Source organism: Melanerpes formicivorus, unplaced genomic scaffold (assembly GCF_026170545.1).
Source record: "Melanerpes formicivorus ecotype bairdi unplaced genomic scaffold, bMelFor1.0.p_v2 SCAF_33, whole genome shotgun sequence".
NCBI lineage: Eukaryota > Metazoa > Chordata > Aves > Piciformes > Picidae > Melanerpes > Melanerpes formicivorus.
The window spans coordinates 8,514,267-8,529,197 of NW_027142385.1; the positions used below are offsets into that span (position 1 = coordinate 8,514,267).

The following is a 14,931-nucleotide window of genomic DNA, read 5'->3' on the forward strand; positions in this document are numbered from 1 at the left end:
CATCCAGACAATGTCCCTCCTAGTGTCCAGGGTCACGCAGGGAGGGGGCCCAGGGCCATGGGAAGTCAGAGCCCCCCCAGGCTGAAGGAAGCTGCTGCCTGCAGGCAGGGCTGTGTTTGAGCACAGAACTCCTTTATTTGGGACAAACCCAGAAATAAATACCTGTGCCTGCCCCCCCAGCAGCCTGGGCAGCAGGAGCTGGACACCAGGCTCTGTCACTCTCAGAAACACTTAGTGGCAGGGGGCCCTGTGCCCTCCTCAGCCCAGAGGTCACATCCTGCACTCCAGAGGGTGCAGCTCATCCCTCCCCCCACTCCTATCTAGGGGCTGGTCGTGGCCAAGGCCACCCAGAGCTGTTTGCTCCAGGGCCTGCTGGTGCAACTTGGGGCTTGCAACAGCAGCAGATTGCGAGAGGCTGGCAGGACACCTGGCCCCCACCCTGCGACCTGCTGAGTCAGGGTCTGGCCCCAGGTGAAGGCAGCGCAGCAGGGGCTCTGCTGGGGGCCAAGGAGGTGCCCAGGGGGCACAGGAGCCGTGCAGGCTCAGCTCTCCCCGAGCCACCTGCCCGCAGCGGTGTGGTGGTGAGGGACAGGAGAAGAGGTGACCCTGTGCCCCCTCCTGTCCCTCGGCTGTGTCAGTAGGGGTAGGGCGAGACAGAGATGATGAGCAGGAAGACGCTGGGCGCCCGGTGCCCGCCCAGCGCCTGCACCGTGAGGCGGTGGGTGCCAGGCTCCCGCAGGGGGCGCAGGGTGGAGATGATACCACGGCCCCGCTCGGTGCGGAGGGCAAAGGGGCTGCCAGGCTCCTGCTCCAGCAGCGTGAAGAGGGGGCGGTGGCGGAGGGCAGTGCCCGGGGTGAGGTGCACCACGTCCTGGCTGGCAGCGATGCCAAGGGGCAGGGTGAGCAGCTGGTACCGCAGCGTGGGGGGCCCGGCCGGGCCGCAGGCTGGGGTGCAGCGACCGACACAAACCCTGCAGGAGAACCGGGGGGCACAGAGGGCATGGCAGGGTGGCAGGGGCAGCCAGGGCAGCTGAGCCTGTGGTGCCACAGAGCACAGCAGGACAGGCAGCCCCCTGCCCCACCGCAGGACTCACCCAGGGCTGGAGCCTCTCTGGTACCCAGCCGGGCAGGGCACATCCATGCAGTGGGCACCTCCCCGGGTGTTGAAGCACAGCTGGCTGGAGCCACACTGGATCGTGCCCTCTGCACACTCATCCACATCTGTGGGCAGAGAAGGGGCAGTCAGAGGGCACTGGGGTTCCCATGTGCCCCAGGCTGAGGTGGGGATCCCAGCTCCACACCTTCCCCCCCCGGCCTGGGGTCTCGGGCACCCCCCGGGGCAGCCAGAATCCCCCAGGACTGGCACCCCCAGGGCTCTGTAGGGAGGGCATTCACCCCCCAAAGGACTCAGGCATCCTGGCAGGGCAGGGGCACGACCCCAGCACCCCCACACTGACCATGGCAGGTCTTCCCGTCGGGCAGCAGCTGGTAGCCAGCGGGGCAGAGGCAGTGGTAGCTGCCCAGGCTGTTCCTGCACTGGTGCTGGCACCGGCTCAGCACCTGGCACTCGTCGAGGTCTGTGAATGAGATGAGCAAAGGCAGGCAGGGAAGCATCGGTCCCCTCCAGCGCCCTGCTGCCCTCCAGGCTCCCTGCAAAGCCCTCCCCCGGTGCACACTCACCCGTGCAGCTGCCGTTCCTCCTGGTGAAGCCCAGGGGGCAGGGGGCACCCCGGGCACCCGCAGCCTTTGCCACGCGCCGCAGGGCCAGCTGGGCATAGAGGGACCGTGCCCGGGGGGGGCTGCTTGGCCCCAGCCGGCGCGGGGGGGGCGTCCCGGCGAGGGCTGCCCGTGGTATCCTCTCCGTCTGGCCCTGCTGTGCCACACTGCCCGCCGGGCAGCAGGGTCCTGCCCGGGGGGCACAGGCAGCGGTAGGAGCCCCGCAGGTTGCGGCACTCAAAGGCGCAGGGCGGAGGAAAGTTCAGGCACTCGTTCACGTCTGGGGGAAAGAGAGGGGGGACAGGGGAGTGACTGCGGGCCCTGGCACCCAAGGACGTGTCCCCCGAGACCCCAGCTCGTACCCAGGCAGGGCCAGCCCGTGCCCAGGGAGTGGTAGCCGGGCGGGCAGGCGCAGCGGTAGCTCCCTGGCAGGTTCTGGCAGCGCTGGTTGTAGCGGCAGGCGTGGGAGCCCTCGGCACACTCATCGACGTCTGGGGAGCAGAGGGTTGGGGGGCACCGTGAGGTGGCACTGCGCAGAAGGTGCCACCACCCTCATGCCCCCCGCAGGGAGGGTCCATACCAACGCAGTACAGCTGCTCAGGGCCCTCGGTGAATCCCGGTGGGCACCGGCGTCCATCAGCCCCTGGGGACCAAGCAGAGGTGATGGGAAGGGGCAGGGCACCGCAGGGGCGTGACCTTCGCACCCTCACAGCCACCCAGGACCAGCAAGGGATGCCAGCACCTCCATGCCCGCCCCTGGCACGCCCTGGCTACCTGCATCGAGCGCAGCACGGAGCTGGAAGCGCAGCTGCTCCGAGGCTGGGTCGTAGGAAGCTCTGATGGTGCTGGCCCGGACCTGCCGCACCAGGGGGGGCTGCGAGCCCGCGGGGGGGTCGTACAGGATGGTGTGGTTGCAGTGGGCACGGATGATGTGCCCATCCTGCAGGAAGCTCTGCACTGAGTCCCCCGAGAGCTGCCCCCTGCCAGTCTGCACGTAGCGCTCGCTGAAGTCCTGCAGGGAGGTGGGGAGGGGTCAGGCTGTGGACCCCCACCAAGGGCTCCCAGTATGGGAGTCAAGACCCTGAGAAGAGGAGGGGCAGTGCCAGCACCTGCAGCGTGGCCTCGCTGATGCCCGCTGGCACCGAGCCCCTGACCACACTTTCCAGCAGCAAGGTACCAGCGGCGTCCGTGCCCCGGGCGAGGTGGGTGACCCGCAGGAGGTCCCCTGGCAGGGGTGGGCAGTAGTGAGCAGCAGCCATGGCACCCCCAAACAGCTCCACCTCTGCTGTGAGGCTCAGCCCAGTGCCAGGCTGAGTGCCCAGGGATGGTGCACAGGGGAGGGGGGCAGGTCCAGGTGCTGCAGCCCCGGGAGTGCCCTGGCATCCCTCACCTGGGGGCCCTGGCATCTCACCTGTGGCAAACTCCAGCTGTGACTCGTGCCTGAAGGTGCCCCGAGAGAGCAGGAAGCCGCTCTGGGCATCCCCACTGGCGGGTGCCAAGGACCAGTAAATGGGTGCCATGATGGCCACCAGCACCTGCATCAGCGGCCCTGGGGGCAAGGCAGAGAAGATGCCACCACAGAGCCAGCACCCTGCCAACAACCCTCCCCAGCGCCCCTCATCCGTGGGCACAGCACAGATGTGGAGTGCAGCTTGGGTTTGAGGGGGGAAGATCTTTGCCCCTGATCCTGGGGCAAGGGTGGGGGGCAGCTACCTACCTACAGCAGGTGGCACACTGCCAATGCTGCTCTGCACGGTGGTGGCACTGGAGCGAGGGTCATCCAGCACGCTGGCATCCAGGCTGGTGGCACCGAGCTCGTGGGCATTGATAACACCAAGCAGGCTGCCCTGCACCCGGCCTGGCTCCCCTGGGGCACAAGGGACAGGGGCAGTGATGCTGGGGTTGCTTCCCCACCTCCCCTCTCCACCCTTTGTGCACCAAGACAAATCTGAGTGTCTGGGGGGGAAGGCAACCAGAGCAAGGTGGGCAAGCCCCCAAAGCCCCCAGGGGTGCTGGCATCAAGGTGCCACCTCACCAGGGCACACCACGATTGGGACCCCCTGGCTTGAGCTCAGCAATGGGCACCGACACCACCCAGCCCCTGCTCTGTGCCAACTCCTCCCTGCTCCTGGCCGCATTCCCAGGATTGATTTCCTCCTCCTCCTCCTCTGCCGTGCCTGGCAGCCAGATGCCAGCAGCCGTGCAGGGGGCACGCAGGGCACCCGGCGCTTCCTCCGTGCTGCCGGGGTCTGGCCGCTGCTCCCCGGGGGGCAGCAGGAGAGGAAGTGCCTGGGCGGGCGACAGAGCCCCGCGGGAACGGGAATTGGATCACAGGCGGCACAGGCAGGAAGGGAGAGGAGAGGGGAGGTGAGCAGGGGCAGAGGCTGGCACGCAGCGGCTGCTGCCTGACGTTGGTCTGGGCTCAGACCTCGGGAGGGGCAGGAGAGGGCAAACCAGGGCACGAGTCAGGGCAGGCAAGGCGATGCCCCTCCAGAGCACTGAAGCCAGCCAGGGAGCTGTTTGGGCTGGGAAAGGCCTCCAAGGTCACCCAGTCCAACCACAGCCCAGCACCACCATGGGCACCAAGCCAGGGCACCAGGTGCCATGGCCACAGGGCTCCTGAACACCTCCAGGACTGGGGACTCCACCACCTCCCTGGGCAGCCTGTGCCAGTCCCTGACCACTCCTGCAGTGCAGAAGTTTTTCCTCCTTTCCAACCTAAGCCTCCCCTGGCACAGTTTCAGGCCACTGCCTCTCCTCCTGCCACCTGGCACCAGGGACAAGAGACCAGCCCCATGGAGGATGTCTCAGCCCAGGGGTGATGGCCCTGGCACAGACACCCACCTTGGACAGCCAGGGAGACATGGGCAATGGCTGAGCCCAGGGCATTGTGGGCGAGGCAGGAGTAGCTGCCAGCGTCCCGGGGGCTGGCAGCGGGCAGGAGCAGCGTGGCATTGGGCAGGACGTGGGCACGGGGGCTCTCGGGCAGGGGCTGCCCATCCTGCTGCCACTCCACGGAGGGGGTGGGCTCCCCTGCCACGGCACAGTGCAGCAGCACCCTCTGCCCAGCTCGGACTGCCAAGGCTGCCGGCGTCACCCTCACCGTGGGGGCACCTGGGTGGGCAGAGGGGGGTGGGCAGCACCACAGCATCCCAGGGAGGCTGGGGCTGTCCCCCAGGGGTTGGGGGTGGGCTGGGGGGGCTGGGGAGTGGCATGGCCCTCAGAGGGAGGGCTCAGAGCGGGGCAGCACTCACTCTGCAGGGCCAGGCTGATAACCTTTGCTGCTGTGCCCGCGTCGTTCTCCGCCACACACCGGTAGTGCCCCACGTCAGTGCCCTGGCAGTGCCAATGGCATTAGCACGATGCTTAACTCTGCCCTGGAGTGTCCCCAAAAGGGGACAGCACCCCCACACCCCCCGGGCTCTACTCACCCCCACAGCATGGATGGCCAGGGAGCCATTCAGCAGCTGGCGCCGGTGCCCACCAGCCACCACTGGCACCCCATCCTTGCTCCAGCGGATGAGGGGCACAGGGTGGCCATGGGCAGCACAGTCAAGGAGGGCATCGCCCCCGGGGTACTCCACTTGATAGGTGCTGGAGTCCCCCTGTATGGTGGGTGGCTCTGGGAAAGGGAGATGGGTGGCAGAGGAGGGGGAGTGGTTGGGCACCCCTGTTGCCCCCCTCTGTGGCACCTACCTGTGACAGAGACAAAGGCAGCAGCCCTGATGGCACCAGCACTGTTCTCAGCCTGGCAGACGTAGGTGCCACTGTCAGCCTGGGTGGCTGCCTGGCGCTGCAGGATGCTGTGGCCACTGTGGCCCAGGACACCACCTGTGGGGTGCAACCCCCCCAAATCAAGTCCGGTTCTAGCCCCCCAGGCAGCGCCTCACGGCCCCTGAGCGGTGCTGCAAGGGCTGGGAGGGCCCCAGGGCCGTGCCCTCCCTCCCAGCTCAGCACCCCCTGCCCCTTGCCCGGGCACAGGGCTGCCCACGCACCGGTGAGGAGCTGCCCGTCGGCCGTCCAGGAGATGCGGGGCGGGGGGGTGCCCGCGGCGGCACAGAGCAGCTCCAGCCTCTCCCCCCGGCGCAGGGTGACGTCGGTGGGCAGGTGGGTGAAGGTGGGCAGGGTGTGGACGGAGAGGGAGAGCTGCCGGCTGGCCCTGCCAGCCGAGTTCACGGCGGTGCAGGAGTAGCTCCCAGCGTCCCCTTCCTGCGCCGGCAGAGGGGAGGGGGAGAGGAGGACAGCCTAGGGCTGGGGTCCAGCTCCAGCCCTGGCTCGCTGGGCTACGGCTGCTGGGCATCCATTTGCCAGCCCACGGAGCAGGCTGCCCGGGGAGGTTGTGGAGTCTCCTCTGGAGGCTTTCCAGCCCCACCCGGACTCGTCCCCGTGTGACCTGCCCTGCGTGATCCTGCGCTGCAGGGGGGGGTTGGACCCAACCTCCAGAGGTCCCTTCCAGCCCCTACCCCTCTGATTCCCTGGCAGCACTGCCCTGACCCCAAGGGCTGCAGAGAGCCCTCCCTGTACCAGGTGCTTCTGACGGCAGCCAGAGCACAAGCTGGCAAGGTGGCAGCTCGCCCTGCCAGCCCCAGCCCAGCCGCGGCAGGGAGCAGAACCCCCCCCGGGCTTTGCTTCCCCCCAGCAGCAGCCTCTGGCTCCCCGGCAAGCGCTGGGCTGCGGGGGGGGTCGGCGCTCACCTGGACGTCCCGCAGCAGCAGCTCCCCGGAGGGCAGGAGGGTGGCCTTGCCCCCAGCCCCCCGCACAGGGGCTCCTTCCCGGCTCCAGGACACGCGGGGCTCGGGCACGCCGCGGGCGGCACAGGGCAGCAGCACCTCCAGCCCCTGCAGGGCAGCCAGCGCCGCCGGGCCCGCCGCGATGACAGGGGGCACTGCACGGGGCAGGGGACAGGGGCACGCTGGCATCCGGGCAGCCCTGTGCCACTGCGAGGTGGTGAGGATGAGGTGGGCACCGGGGCATTACCTTGCACGATCAGCCTGGTCCTCCCTGCAGCGGTGCCCGCGGGGTTGTGTGCCACGCACAGGTAGGTGCCCGCGTCCCCCAGGGAGGCTTGGAGGAGGTGGAGCTGCCCATTGGGGAGCACCTTCAGTCCAGGCCCTGCAGGGATGGGCAGCAATGAAGGGCAGGATGGGCAGCACAGCCGTGCCAGGGCACAGATGCACGAGGCACAGGGATTGCTCCCTCTGCTGAGTGCCCCTTGCTGGGAAGTGTCTGGGGAACAACTCACCTCGGATGCCAGGCTGGAACCAGGAGCACCCACACATAGTGCCACCCAGCACCCTGCTGGGCACCTGCAAGCCCATGGCACCCAAACCTCCCCCCAGGCAAAGGCTGGCAAGCAGCATGTGCTCTGCCAGCATCCAGTGGGCTGCCACTCACCTGCAGCGATGCCAACACCATCCTTGTGCCAGCTGAGCTCTGGCCGGGGCACGCCGCTGGCCTCGCAGGACAGCACCACACTGGCGTTCACCATCACCATCACCATGCCAGGCAGGGGCTTCAAGGCTGGGGGCTCTGTGAGTGGCAGGGAGATGCTGCCCACCGAGGCTCCCCCAGGCTGTACCAAGGCGCAGGGGGTGGCACCCCCGGGAGCGGGACGAGCCCTGCATACCCTGCACCGTGAGCCGGAGGTGCTTCCAGGCCGTGCCAGCCGCGCTCCTGGCAGTGCAGGTGTAGTGCCCAGCGTGTGCAGGCAGTGCCCGCCTGATCTCCAGGGCCCCTGGGAAGAGAGCAGGCAGGGGCAGGCAGGAGGGAGGATGGGAAGAGGCTGGCATGGAAGCTCAGGCTTGCCAGGGCACACGGCCCTGTGCCATACCTGTGGGCAGGACGCGGTAGCCTCCTCCTCGGCTGCCCAGCTGAGCACCATCCTTGCTCCACCACACCGTGGGGGGGGGCACACCAGAAGCGTAGCAGGTGAGGACAGCAGGGGACAAGGGGGTGACAACCACCTCAGTGAGGTCATCAGCGATGGTGGGGGGCACTGGGTGGGGAAGGAGGGAGGTGAGCAGGGCCACGTGGTGAAGGCTGGAGGGGATCCCATGCCCACACACATGGGCACAGGTATTTCTTGCTCCCCTCTTGCCTGGTCCTTGAGAGGGGACCCAAGCCCGCAGCAGAGGCCAGGAAGGTGCCCCCCGGCCCCCAGGAGCTCACCGAGGACGGACACGAGGAAGACCTTGCGAGCCTCCCCCGCGGCGTTGGTGGCCACGCACTGGAACCAGCCCTGGTCCCGGGCACTGGGGCTGGAGATCAGCAGGGACCCCGAGGGCTGCAAGCTGCATGGGCAGGGCACGTGTCAGGGGCAGCCCCTGCCCCACGGTGGGCAGCAAGAGGGACAGCCCCCGGCCTAGGGTGGGACCCCTCAGAGGGCAAATGCTGCAAGTACCTGTAGGTGCCAGGCGGCAGGTGAGGGTTCAGGGGGTGCCCATCCTTCTCCCACCTGACCTGGGGCTTGGGGGACCCCCAGGTGTCACAGCCCAGCGTGGCTGGCTGCTGAGCCAGCAGGGTGAGGTTGGAGGGTCCAGGGGTGATGGCAGGAGGGGCTGTGGAAGGAGCAGAGGGCAGAGCACATCGCTGCACCCACGAGAGCTGCACAGCAGCAGCAGGTTGCCCAGGGGGCACCCACCTGGCTCCTGCACTCACCCAGGACCTGGAGGTCCAGGCCACGTCTGTCAGAGCCAGCAGGGCTGGAGGCCATGCAGAGGTAGTAGCCTGAGTCCTGGACCTGGACAGGGTCGATCTGCAAGGAGCCACCTGGCAGGAGCTGCAGCCTGGGGAGGGAGAGCAAGGGAGCCCTGTGGGTGCTCTGTGTGGGGAGAGATGGCTGAGAAGGTGGCAGGGGGGTGGCAGGGGGTGGCAGGGGGGTGGCAGGGGGAGGCAGGTGAGTGGCAGGTGGGTGGCAGGTGCCACTGCAGCCGTGTGGAGTGTGTCCTCTGAGCTGGTGTGGGGACAGAACACAGCTCCTCCTGGGGGGACAGTGCTGTCTCCACTCCAGGGACACCAAACCACCGACTGGTGTGGAGGGTGGCACAGTACAGAAGCCACCTCTTGGTGCCACCAACCCACCAAGCCTTGTACCTGCTGCTCCCCGGAAGGGGCAGGAGCCACCCATCCTTCCTCCAGGTGACCTGGGGCAGAGGCCAGCCCTGTGCTGGGCATGGCAGCACCACCGAGCTGTTCAGCAGTGCCCTCATCTCCTCAGGGCCGGGCTGGATCTCCGGGGCCACTGCGGCAGCACAAAGTCAGAGGCAGGGCTCAGGGGGTGGAGGACATCATCCCAGAGCAGCAGTGCTGGCTGGGCACCACCCGGCCCTGCTTCCCTGGTACCCCAGCCACGGGGCACCCCAGCCACAGGGCACCCCAGAACGTTGCCCATCCCTGGGGGGACAGAGGAGGAGCTGCTGCCTGCTGTGACCAAAGCCCCGTGGCAGGGTGGCACTCACCATGAACCTCCACCTGGGCACGCAGGCTGGGCGCTCCCAGGGGGCTGGGGGCTCCCAGGGCACTGGTGGCCCCCAGGGGGCTGGTGGCCCTGCAGCTGTACTTGCCACCATCTGCTGGCACCACGGGCTGGATCTGCAGGAAGCGTCCCTCGGCCAGGACCTGCCTGCGGGCATCCTCCTGCCACCCCCAGACCCCTGTCAGCAGCTCTGCCCTCATCACCCCATCACGAGCCTGATGGGGCTGGGGAAGGTGCCCCCCAGGTGCCCATGCACCATCCCAGGTGCCATCACACCTACCTGCAACGGGAAGCCCTCCTGGTGCCACTCAATGTGGGTGGGCATCCTGGCATCCTCAGGGCACTCCAGGATGAGCTGCCCTCCTGCCACGGTGGTGATCCTGGGGGTATCTCCAATGCTCGTGGGGCTGAGAGGTGCTGTGGCACACGTGCCAGGGGAGTCGGGGGGTGCCACACGGGTTGGGCACCCCCAAACCTGTCCCTGTTAGCCACTCGCAGTCCCTCGCTCTGCAGGACCCTCCGCTCTCTGGAGGGTCTCAGCCCCCACTGCCCTCCTCACCCTGCTCCCAGCAATGCCAGGGGGGATGCAGGGGGTGCTCCAGCTCCACGGTTCCCCCCCAGAGCTCCTCCACCCCTCCGTGCCGCACCTCTGGGGTCACTCTACCTTGGATGCTGACGTGGAAGCTTCTGCTGTCCTCCCCCGCGGGGCTGGCGGCCAGGCAGGTGTAGAGCCCAGCGTCGGCCACCTGCAGGGGCAGAGGGGAAACGGGGGGGAGGGCAGCGCCGGGGGGGAGAGGGCAGCGCCGGGGGGGGGGGGGAGAGGAAGAACAGGAGCCCCAACCTTAGTGCTCTCGATGCGGAAGGTGCTCTCATTGCCTGCCAGGAGCCAGGGCCCTGCCAGCAGCCGTCCGTCCTTCTGCCAGGTGACAGTGGGCACAGGGACCCCTCCCACCACGCACCTCAGCGCCAGCTCGGTGCCCTCAGCGACGGACAGCTCGGTGGGGTGGGCTGCAGCCTCCACACGAGGGGGCTCTGCGAGGCACACAGTGAGGGGGGATGGGGGGGGGTGTGAAGGGGGTTCACCCCCTCTGTGCTCCCCCAGAACTGGCCCCTCTGCCCTGCCTGCCCCCCCGGGAGGGTCACTCACCGGTCACCAGGAGCGGGAAGGCTTTGCTGGCCTCCCCCACCTCGTTGGCCACCAGGCAGGAGTAGACCCCTGTGTCAGCCGGCCCCACGGCCGGCAGGCTGAGCCGCGGGCTGCTGGGCACCCGGTTGTTCTGCCATGCCAGGGGCTGGCCGTCCTTCAGCCAGGTCACCGCCGGGGCTGGGGACCCGGTGGCCTCGCAGGTGAAAGTGACGTCCGAGCCCTCGGGCACCATCTGCTCCTCGCTGCTCTCCGGGCTCTCCAGGGCAGGGGGCACTGGGGGGGGGGGCAGTTCTCTGGTCAGGCTGTGGGGGCACGGTCAGGTCCCCGGGCACTGCGGGTGGCTTTAGCAGCTCCCTGGTGTCCTGAGGGCACCCAAAGGTGGCTCAGCCTCCCTGCAGGATGCTCTGGGGCCGCTTTCAGCTGGTGCTGCCCTGCTCCAGCCTCTCCAAGCCCACCCCAGCAGCTCAGGACCCAGCTTAGAGACCACGCTGCAAGGCACACCAGCAGCAGAATGAGTGCCCAGGTGCCCCTGGCCCTGCTGCCCCCAGGCCCCCCCGTACCCTGGATCTGCAGGATGAAGCTGCGGTTGGCCACCCCTGCCCGGCTGGACACGATGCAGGTGTAGAGCCCAGCATCAGAGAGCTGTGCCTGAGAGATCCTACCCACGGAACGGGGCACGGGGAGGGGACATCAGCTCCGGGTCCCCCTCTGCCCCCCAAGGTCTCCACGCTGACAGGCAGCCACCTTGGGGGGCAGCCGTGCCCACCCTGGCACCAAAGCTGGGTGCCAGCCCCAGCACCCGCGGGCAGGCAGCGCTCCGGGGTCGTTTCTTACCGCAGGAGGCGGCCAGCCAGGAGCAGGGTGACACGGGGGGACAGGGGCAGGGGCAGACCATCCTTCTGCCAGCTCAGCTGCAGCGGAGGGGACCCCCGCGCCTGGCACCGCAGGGTCAGCACCGCGGACAGGACAGCTCGGACCACCTCCGAGCCAGCAGCGCCGCTCTCGATGGAAGGGGGGACTGGAGGAGGGGGCAGAGGGGGTGACAGGGCTGTCAGGGCTGGGTGGCCCTGTCACTGCCCCACGGGTGCCAGCCCTGCTCACCCAGCACGCTCAGCATGTGCAGCCTCACGTCCTGGCCCGCGCTGCTCCGTGCCAGGCAGGTGTAAGCCCCCGAGTCAGCAGCCTGCAGACCCTGCAGGAGCAGGGAGCTGCCATCCAGGGACATCCTGCACAGGGAGAGGAGGGTAGTGGCCTTTGTGCCCATCCCTGAGGTGCCCCCGCGGCAGAGATGCTCAGTTGCAAGCCAAGCTGCAGGTTTGGGGCTGTGCTGCAGGACCAGGGCAGCAGGTGGGACCCTGCCAGGGTGGCAGTGCCCGTGCCAGGCTGCAGCATTACCCAGGAGGACATCAGGGCCTAGCTCAGGCTGATGTCCCTCAGCAAACAGTGAGGAGAAGCACAGAGCTGTGGAGCTGCTTTGGTTGGAAGAGACCTTTAAGGTCATCAACCCTCACCGCAGCAGGGCCAGGGCACCACCAAGCCATGGCCCTCAGCACCACATCTCCACAGCTTTGAACCCCCCCAGGGATGAAGACTCCACCACTGCCCTGGGCAGCCTGGGCCAGGCCTGGACAAGCCTCAAGGGGAAGAAATTTATCCTCATGTCCAACCTGAACCTGCCCTGCTGCAACCTGAGCCTTGTGGGGATGAGGCTGAGCCATCACCACGGGCTGGTCCCCCCTGACCCCAGACTCACCGGGGGTGTGAAGAGGGCTGCAGCCCCAGGGGCTGCCCATCCTTCAGCCAGGAAATCTGGGGGGTGGGCTGCCCCTCTGCCTGGCACTCCAGCCTCACCCCTCCGCCCTCCAGCACGCTGAGCTCACTGGGGACCCCCGCGCTGGCAATCTGGGGTGCCACTGTGCCAGGAAAAGAGGGGGGCTGAGAAAGAGGAGTGGGAGGGGAAAAAAGAAGGGAGAGGGAGAAAAAGGGATGGAGAAGAAGGCTCCTCTCCAAGGAGAGCCCACAGGGGGGGACCCCTCCCCCAGGGAAGCTCTACCTCGCACCAGCACCACGAAGTCCTTGCGGGTCTCAGCCCCTGCCCCCCGTGCCAGGCAGGTGTATTGGCCCTGGTGGGAGGGCTGCAGGGGGCTGAGGTGGAGCTGCTCCCCCCCAGACACCAGGCCCTGCTCTGGGCTGCTCTCTGTGAAGAGGTGGGGGAGATGGGGGCTGCAGCAGCACTCCCCCACTGCCCCCTCCCCAGCCAGGCTGCCCCATCCCTCCCGTCCCAGCCCCAGGACCCGGGTCTGGAGCTCAGAGCAGGGAGGGTGCCCTGGCTGTGCACATACCCAGCAGGCTCCCATCCTTCAGCCAGGTGACAGTGGGGGCTGGCACACCAGTGACCTGGCAGGTCAGGATGAGGGAGGTGCCCACCTCAGCATCAAGCATCTCCAGCTGCGGGTCCTGGGTGCCAGGGGGCTCTGAGGAGGAAGATGAGGAGCAGGGATTGGTGCTGGGGGGTAGGAGCAGGGATTGGTGCCAGCCCCCCACAGGGTGAGTGTGACGTGCATGGGGGGACAGAGCCAGCCACAGGAGACTGCAGCTGGCAAAGAAGGAGGAAGAGGAGGGAGAGGAGGGTAAGCCAGTGGCCCAGGGAAGGGTCCCTGGGGATGCCTCACCCTGCACAGTGAGGGCAAAGTGCTTCTCTGCAGAGCCAGCTGGGTTCTCTGCCACGCACGTGTAGCTGCCAGCATCACCTGCCCCCACCATGGCCACCTGCAAGAGGGCAGCAGAGCCTCACCGAGGTCTGTCCTGAGCCAGGGAGCTGCTGAGGCTCCCGGGGGGACCCTGGTGCCAGGCAAGACCAAGGGAGTTGCCTCCCTGGGTGGCAGGAGTGCCCTGTCCCCTCTGCCTCCTGTGTGTCCCCCCAGCACAGCCACCCAGCCCAGGGGGACACCAACCTGCAGGACCATGCCACCCTCCAGGAGCTGGTGCCGTGAGTCAGCCACGATGGGGGCATGGTTCCAGAGCCAGGACACGGTGGGCACCGGCTGCCCGGTGGCTTGGCACTCGAAGCGGGCGGTGCCATTGGCGGCGGCTGCCACCTCTTCAGCCAGGCCCTCGGTGCCACCATGGATGGCTGGGGCAGCTGGCAGCAGGTGGTCATGGAGCTGCCAGGTGCCCCCAGCCCCACCCCCTCGCCCCAGCCCCACACTCACTCAGCACCTCCAGGCGGTAGTGCAGCAGGTCCTGCCCCGCCGCGGGGGCTGCCCGGCAGCTGTACCTGCCCGCGTCCTGCTCCCGCACTGCAGGCAGCTGCAGCACCTGGCCCCCTGCACACAGGGCATGGGCAGGGCATGGGCAGGGCCAGAGAGGCCCTTCCAACCTCCTCCTCACACCCTACTGTGCCCACCCCCCAGGCAGCCCGGGTGGCATAGTCCTGCTCCTGCAGGTCCCACGGGTGGCAAGAGCCAGGGGCCAGGATCCAACCTCCTCCCTGCCACCAATGCTCCCAACCCACAGAGCTCCTGCAGGAGCTCCCCCAAAGCCCACAGGGAAGGTCCATGCCCATTACCTAGCAGCAGCAGCACCCCTGGGCCGGGGGAGAGGGGCTCCCCATCCTTGTACCAGGTGAGCTGGGGGGCTGGGCTGGTGTTGGTGTCGCAGTAGAGGGCGGTGGGCTGGCCGAGGACGGCCTGGCGGTGCTCTGTCACCTCCCCATCCTGGTCCTCCTCCCGGTAGAAGACCTCAAGGGCTTCACTGGGGCCTGTCTGCTGCTGGAAGAGGGGTGGCACTGCGGGGACAGGCTGTGGTCAGCTCTGGGGAGCACAGGGACCCACACCCCGAGGTGCAGCCAGGTCACCTGCCCTGGCCAGGCCAAGGAGATGCTTGTGGTCCAGCAGGGATAACTCTGCTCCCCCTGCCCTGCTCCCCCGGGGAACCCCACCAGGGACCCCTGCTCCTGCTGAGGCACTGCCCCAGGCAGCGGCTGCCCCCCCAGAGCTCACCCTGGACGTGCAGGATGAAGTCCCTGTCGTCTGCGCCCAGGGCGTTGGTGGCCACGCAGGCGTAGTGCCCCGAGTCGGAGGCGCGGGCCGGGTGGATCTGAAGGACCTGCCCCTCGCTGAGGATCTGCAGGCGGCCGGAGCTGTCCAGGAGCTGCACGGGGACCCCGGGCAGGAGCAGGAGAGGAGGAGGGGGCTGCACGCCCAGGAGCAGGGCAGAGCCCAGGAGCAGGGCAGAGCCCCGCAGCCATACGCAGGGTATCTTCCCCTTCCATCCAGCCCAAAGGCTGCGGCTCCTCCCCGGCCAGGATCTCACCTGCTTGTCCTTGTACCAGCGGATGGTGGCCTGGGGCACCGCCCAGGTCTCACACTCCAGCACCACGGTGCTGTTCACCTTGGCCTTCACCTCTTTGACAGCAAATTCCTCCAAAGGGTCATCTCTGGCAATCCAAGGAGGAACTGGTGGGGAGAGAGGACACATCTGGCGGGAGAGAAGAGCCCCCAGCACCCTTGCTCTGCCCCAGTGGCACCTCAGGGTGCTGCTGACACCCCCAGAGGGACTCCTCTGCCCTCCCCAGGGTACAGCAGAGCTTTTG

General features: G+C 68.1%; 1 protein-coding gene across 1 annotated transcript in view; it reads right to left on the bottom strand.

The window, feature by feature from the left end:
* Nucleotides 1-134: 134 nt before the first annotated feature.
* HMCN2 (hemicentin 2) overlaps nucleotides 135-14,931 on the bottom strand; it is a 36,845-nt gene continuing 22,048 nt past the window's right edge. Inside the window, 36 exon segments of the mRNA XM_068155988.1 lie at nucleotides 135-971; nucleotides 1,095-1,221; nucleotides 1,458-1,577; nucleotides 1,681-1,828; nucleotides 1,830-1,996; nucleotides 2,079-2,207; nucleotides 2,297-2,359; nucleotides 2,491-2,728; nucleotides 2,820-2,941; nucleotides 3,128-3,265; nucleotides 3,434-3,583; nucleotides 4,561-4,830; nucleotides 4,971-5,052; nucleotides 5,148-5,338; nucleotides 5,413-5,547; nucleotides 5,712-5,925; nucleotides 6,411-6,601; nucleotides 6,694-6,828; nucleotides 7,111-7,245; nucleotides 7,343-7,450; nucleotides 7,547-7,711; nucleotides 7,885-8,006; nucleotides 8,117-8,273; nucleotides 8,374-8,501; nucleotides 8,809-8,956; nucleotides 9,174-9,351; nucleotides 9,471-9,607; nucleotides 9,855-9,936; nucleotides 10,032-10,222; nucleotides 10,338-10,368; nucleotides 12,981-13,106; nucleotides 13,292-13,479; nucleotides 13,550-13,663; nucleotides 13,906-14,124; nucleotides 14,339-14,489; nucleotides 14,652-14,794. Coding sequence (XP_068012089.1) covers nucleotides 635-971; nucleotides 1,095-1,221; nucleotides 1,458-1,577; nucleotides 1,681-1,828; nucleotides 1,830-1,996; nucleotides 2,079-2,207; nucleotides 2,297-2,359; nucleotides 2,491-2,728; nucleotides 2,820-2,941; nucleotides 3,128-3,265; nucleotides 3,434-3,583; nucleotides 4,561-4,830; nucleotides 4,971-5,052; nucleotides 5,148-5,338; nucleotides 5,413-5,547; nucleotides 5,712-5,925; nucleotides 6,411-6,601; nucleotides 6,694-6,828; nucleotides 7,111-7,245; nucleotides 7,343-7,450; nucleotides 7,547-7,711; nucleotides 7,885-8,006; nucleotides 8,117-8,273; nucleotides 8,374-8,501; nucleotides 8,809-8,956; nucleotides 9,174-9,351; nucleotides 9,471-9,607; nucleotides 9,855-9,936; nucleotides 10,032-10,222; nucleotides 10,338-10,368; nucleotides 12,981-13,106; nucleotides 13,292-13,479; nucleotides 13,550-13,663; nucleotides 13,906-14,124; nucleotides 14,339-14,489; nucleotides 14,652-14,794 — 5,480 coding nt within the window. The 3' untranslated portion in view covers nucleotides 135-634.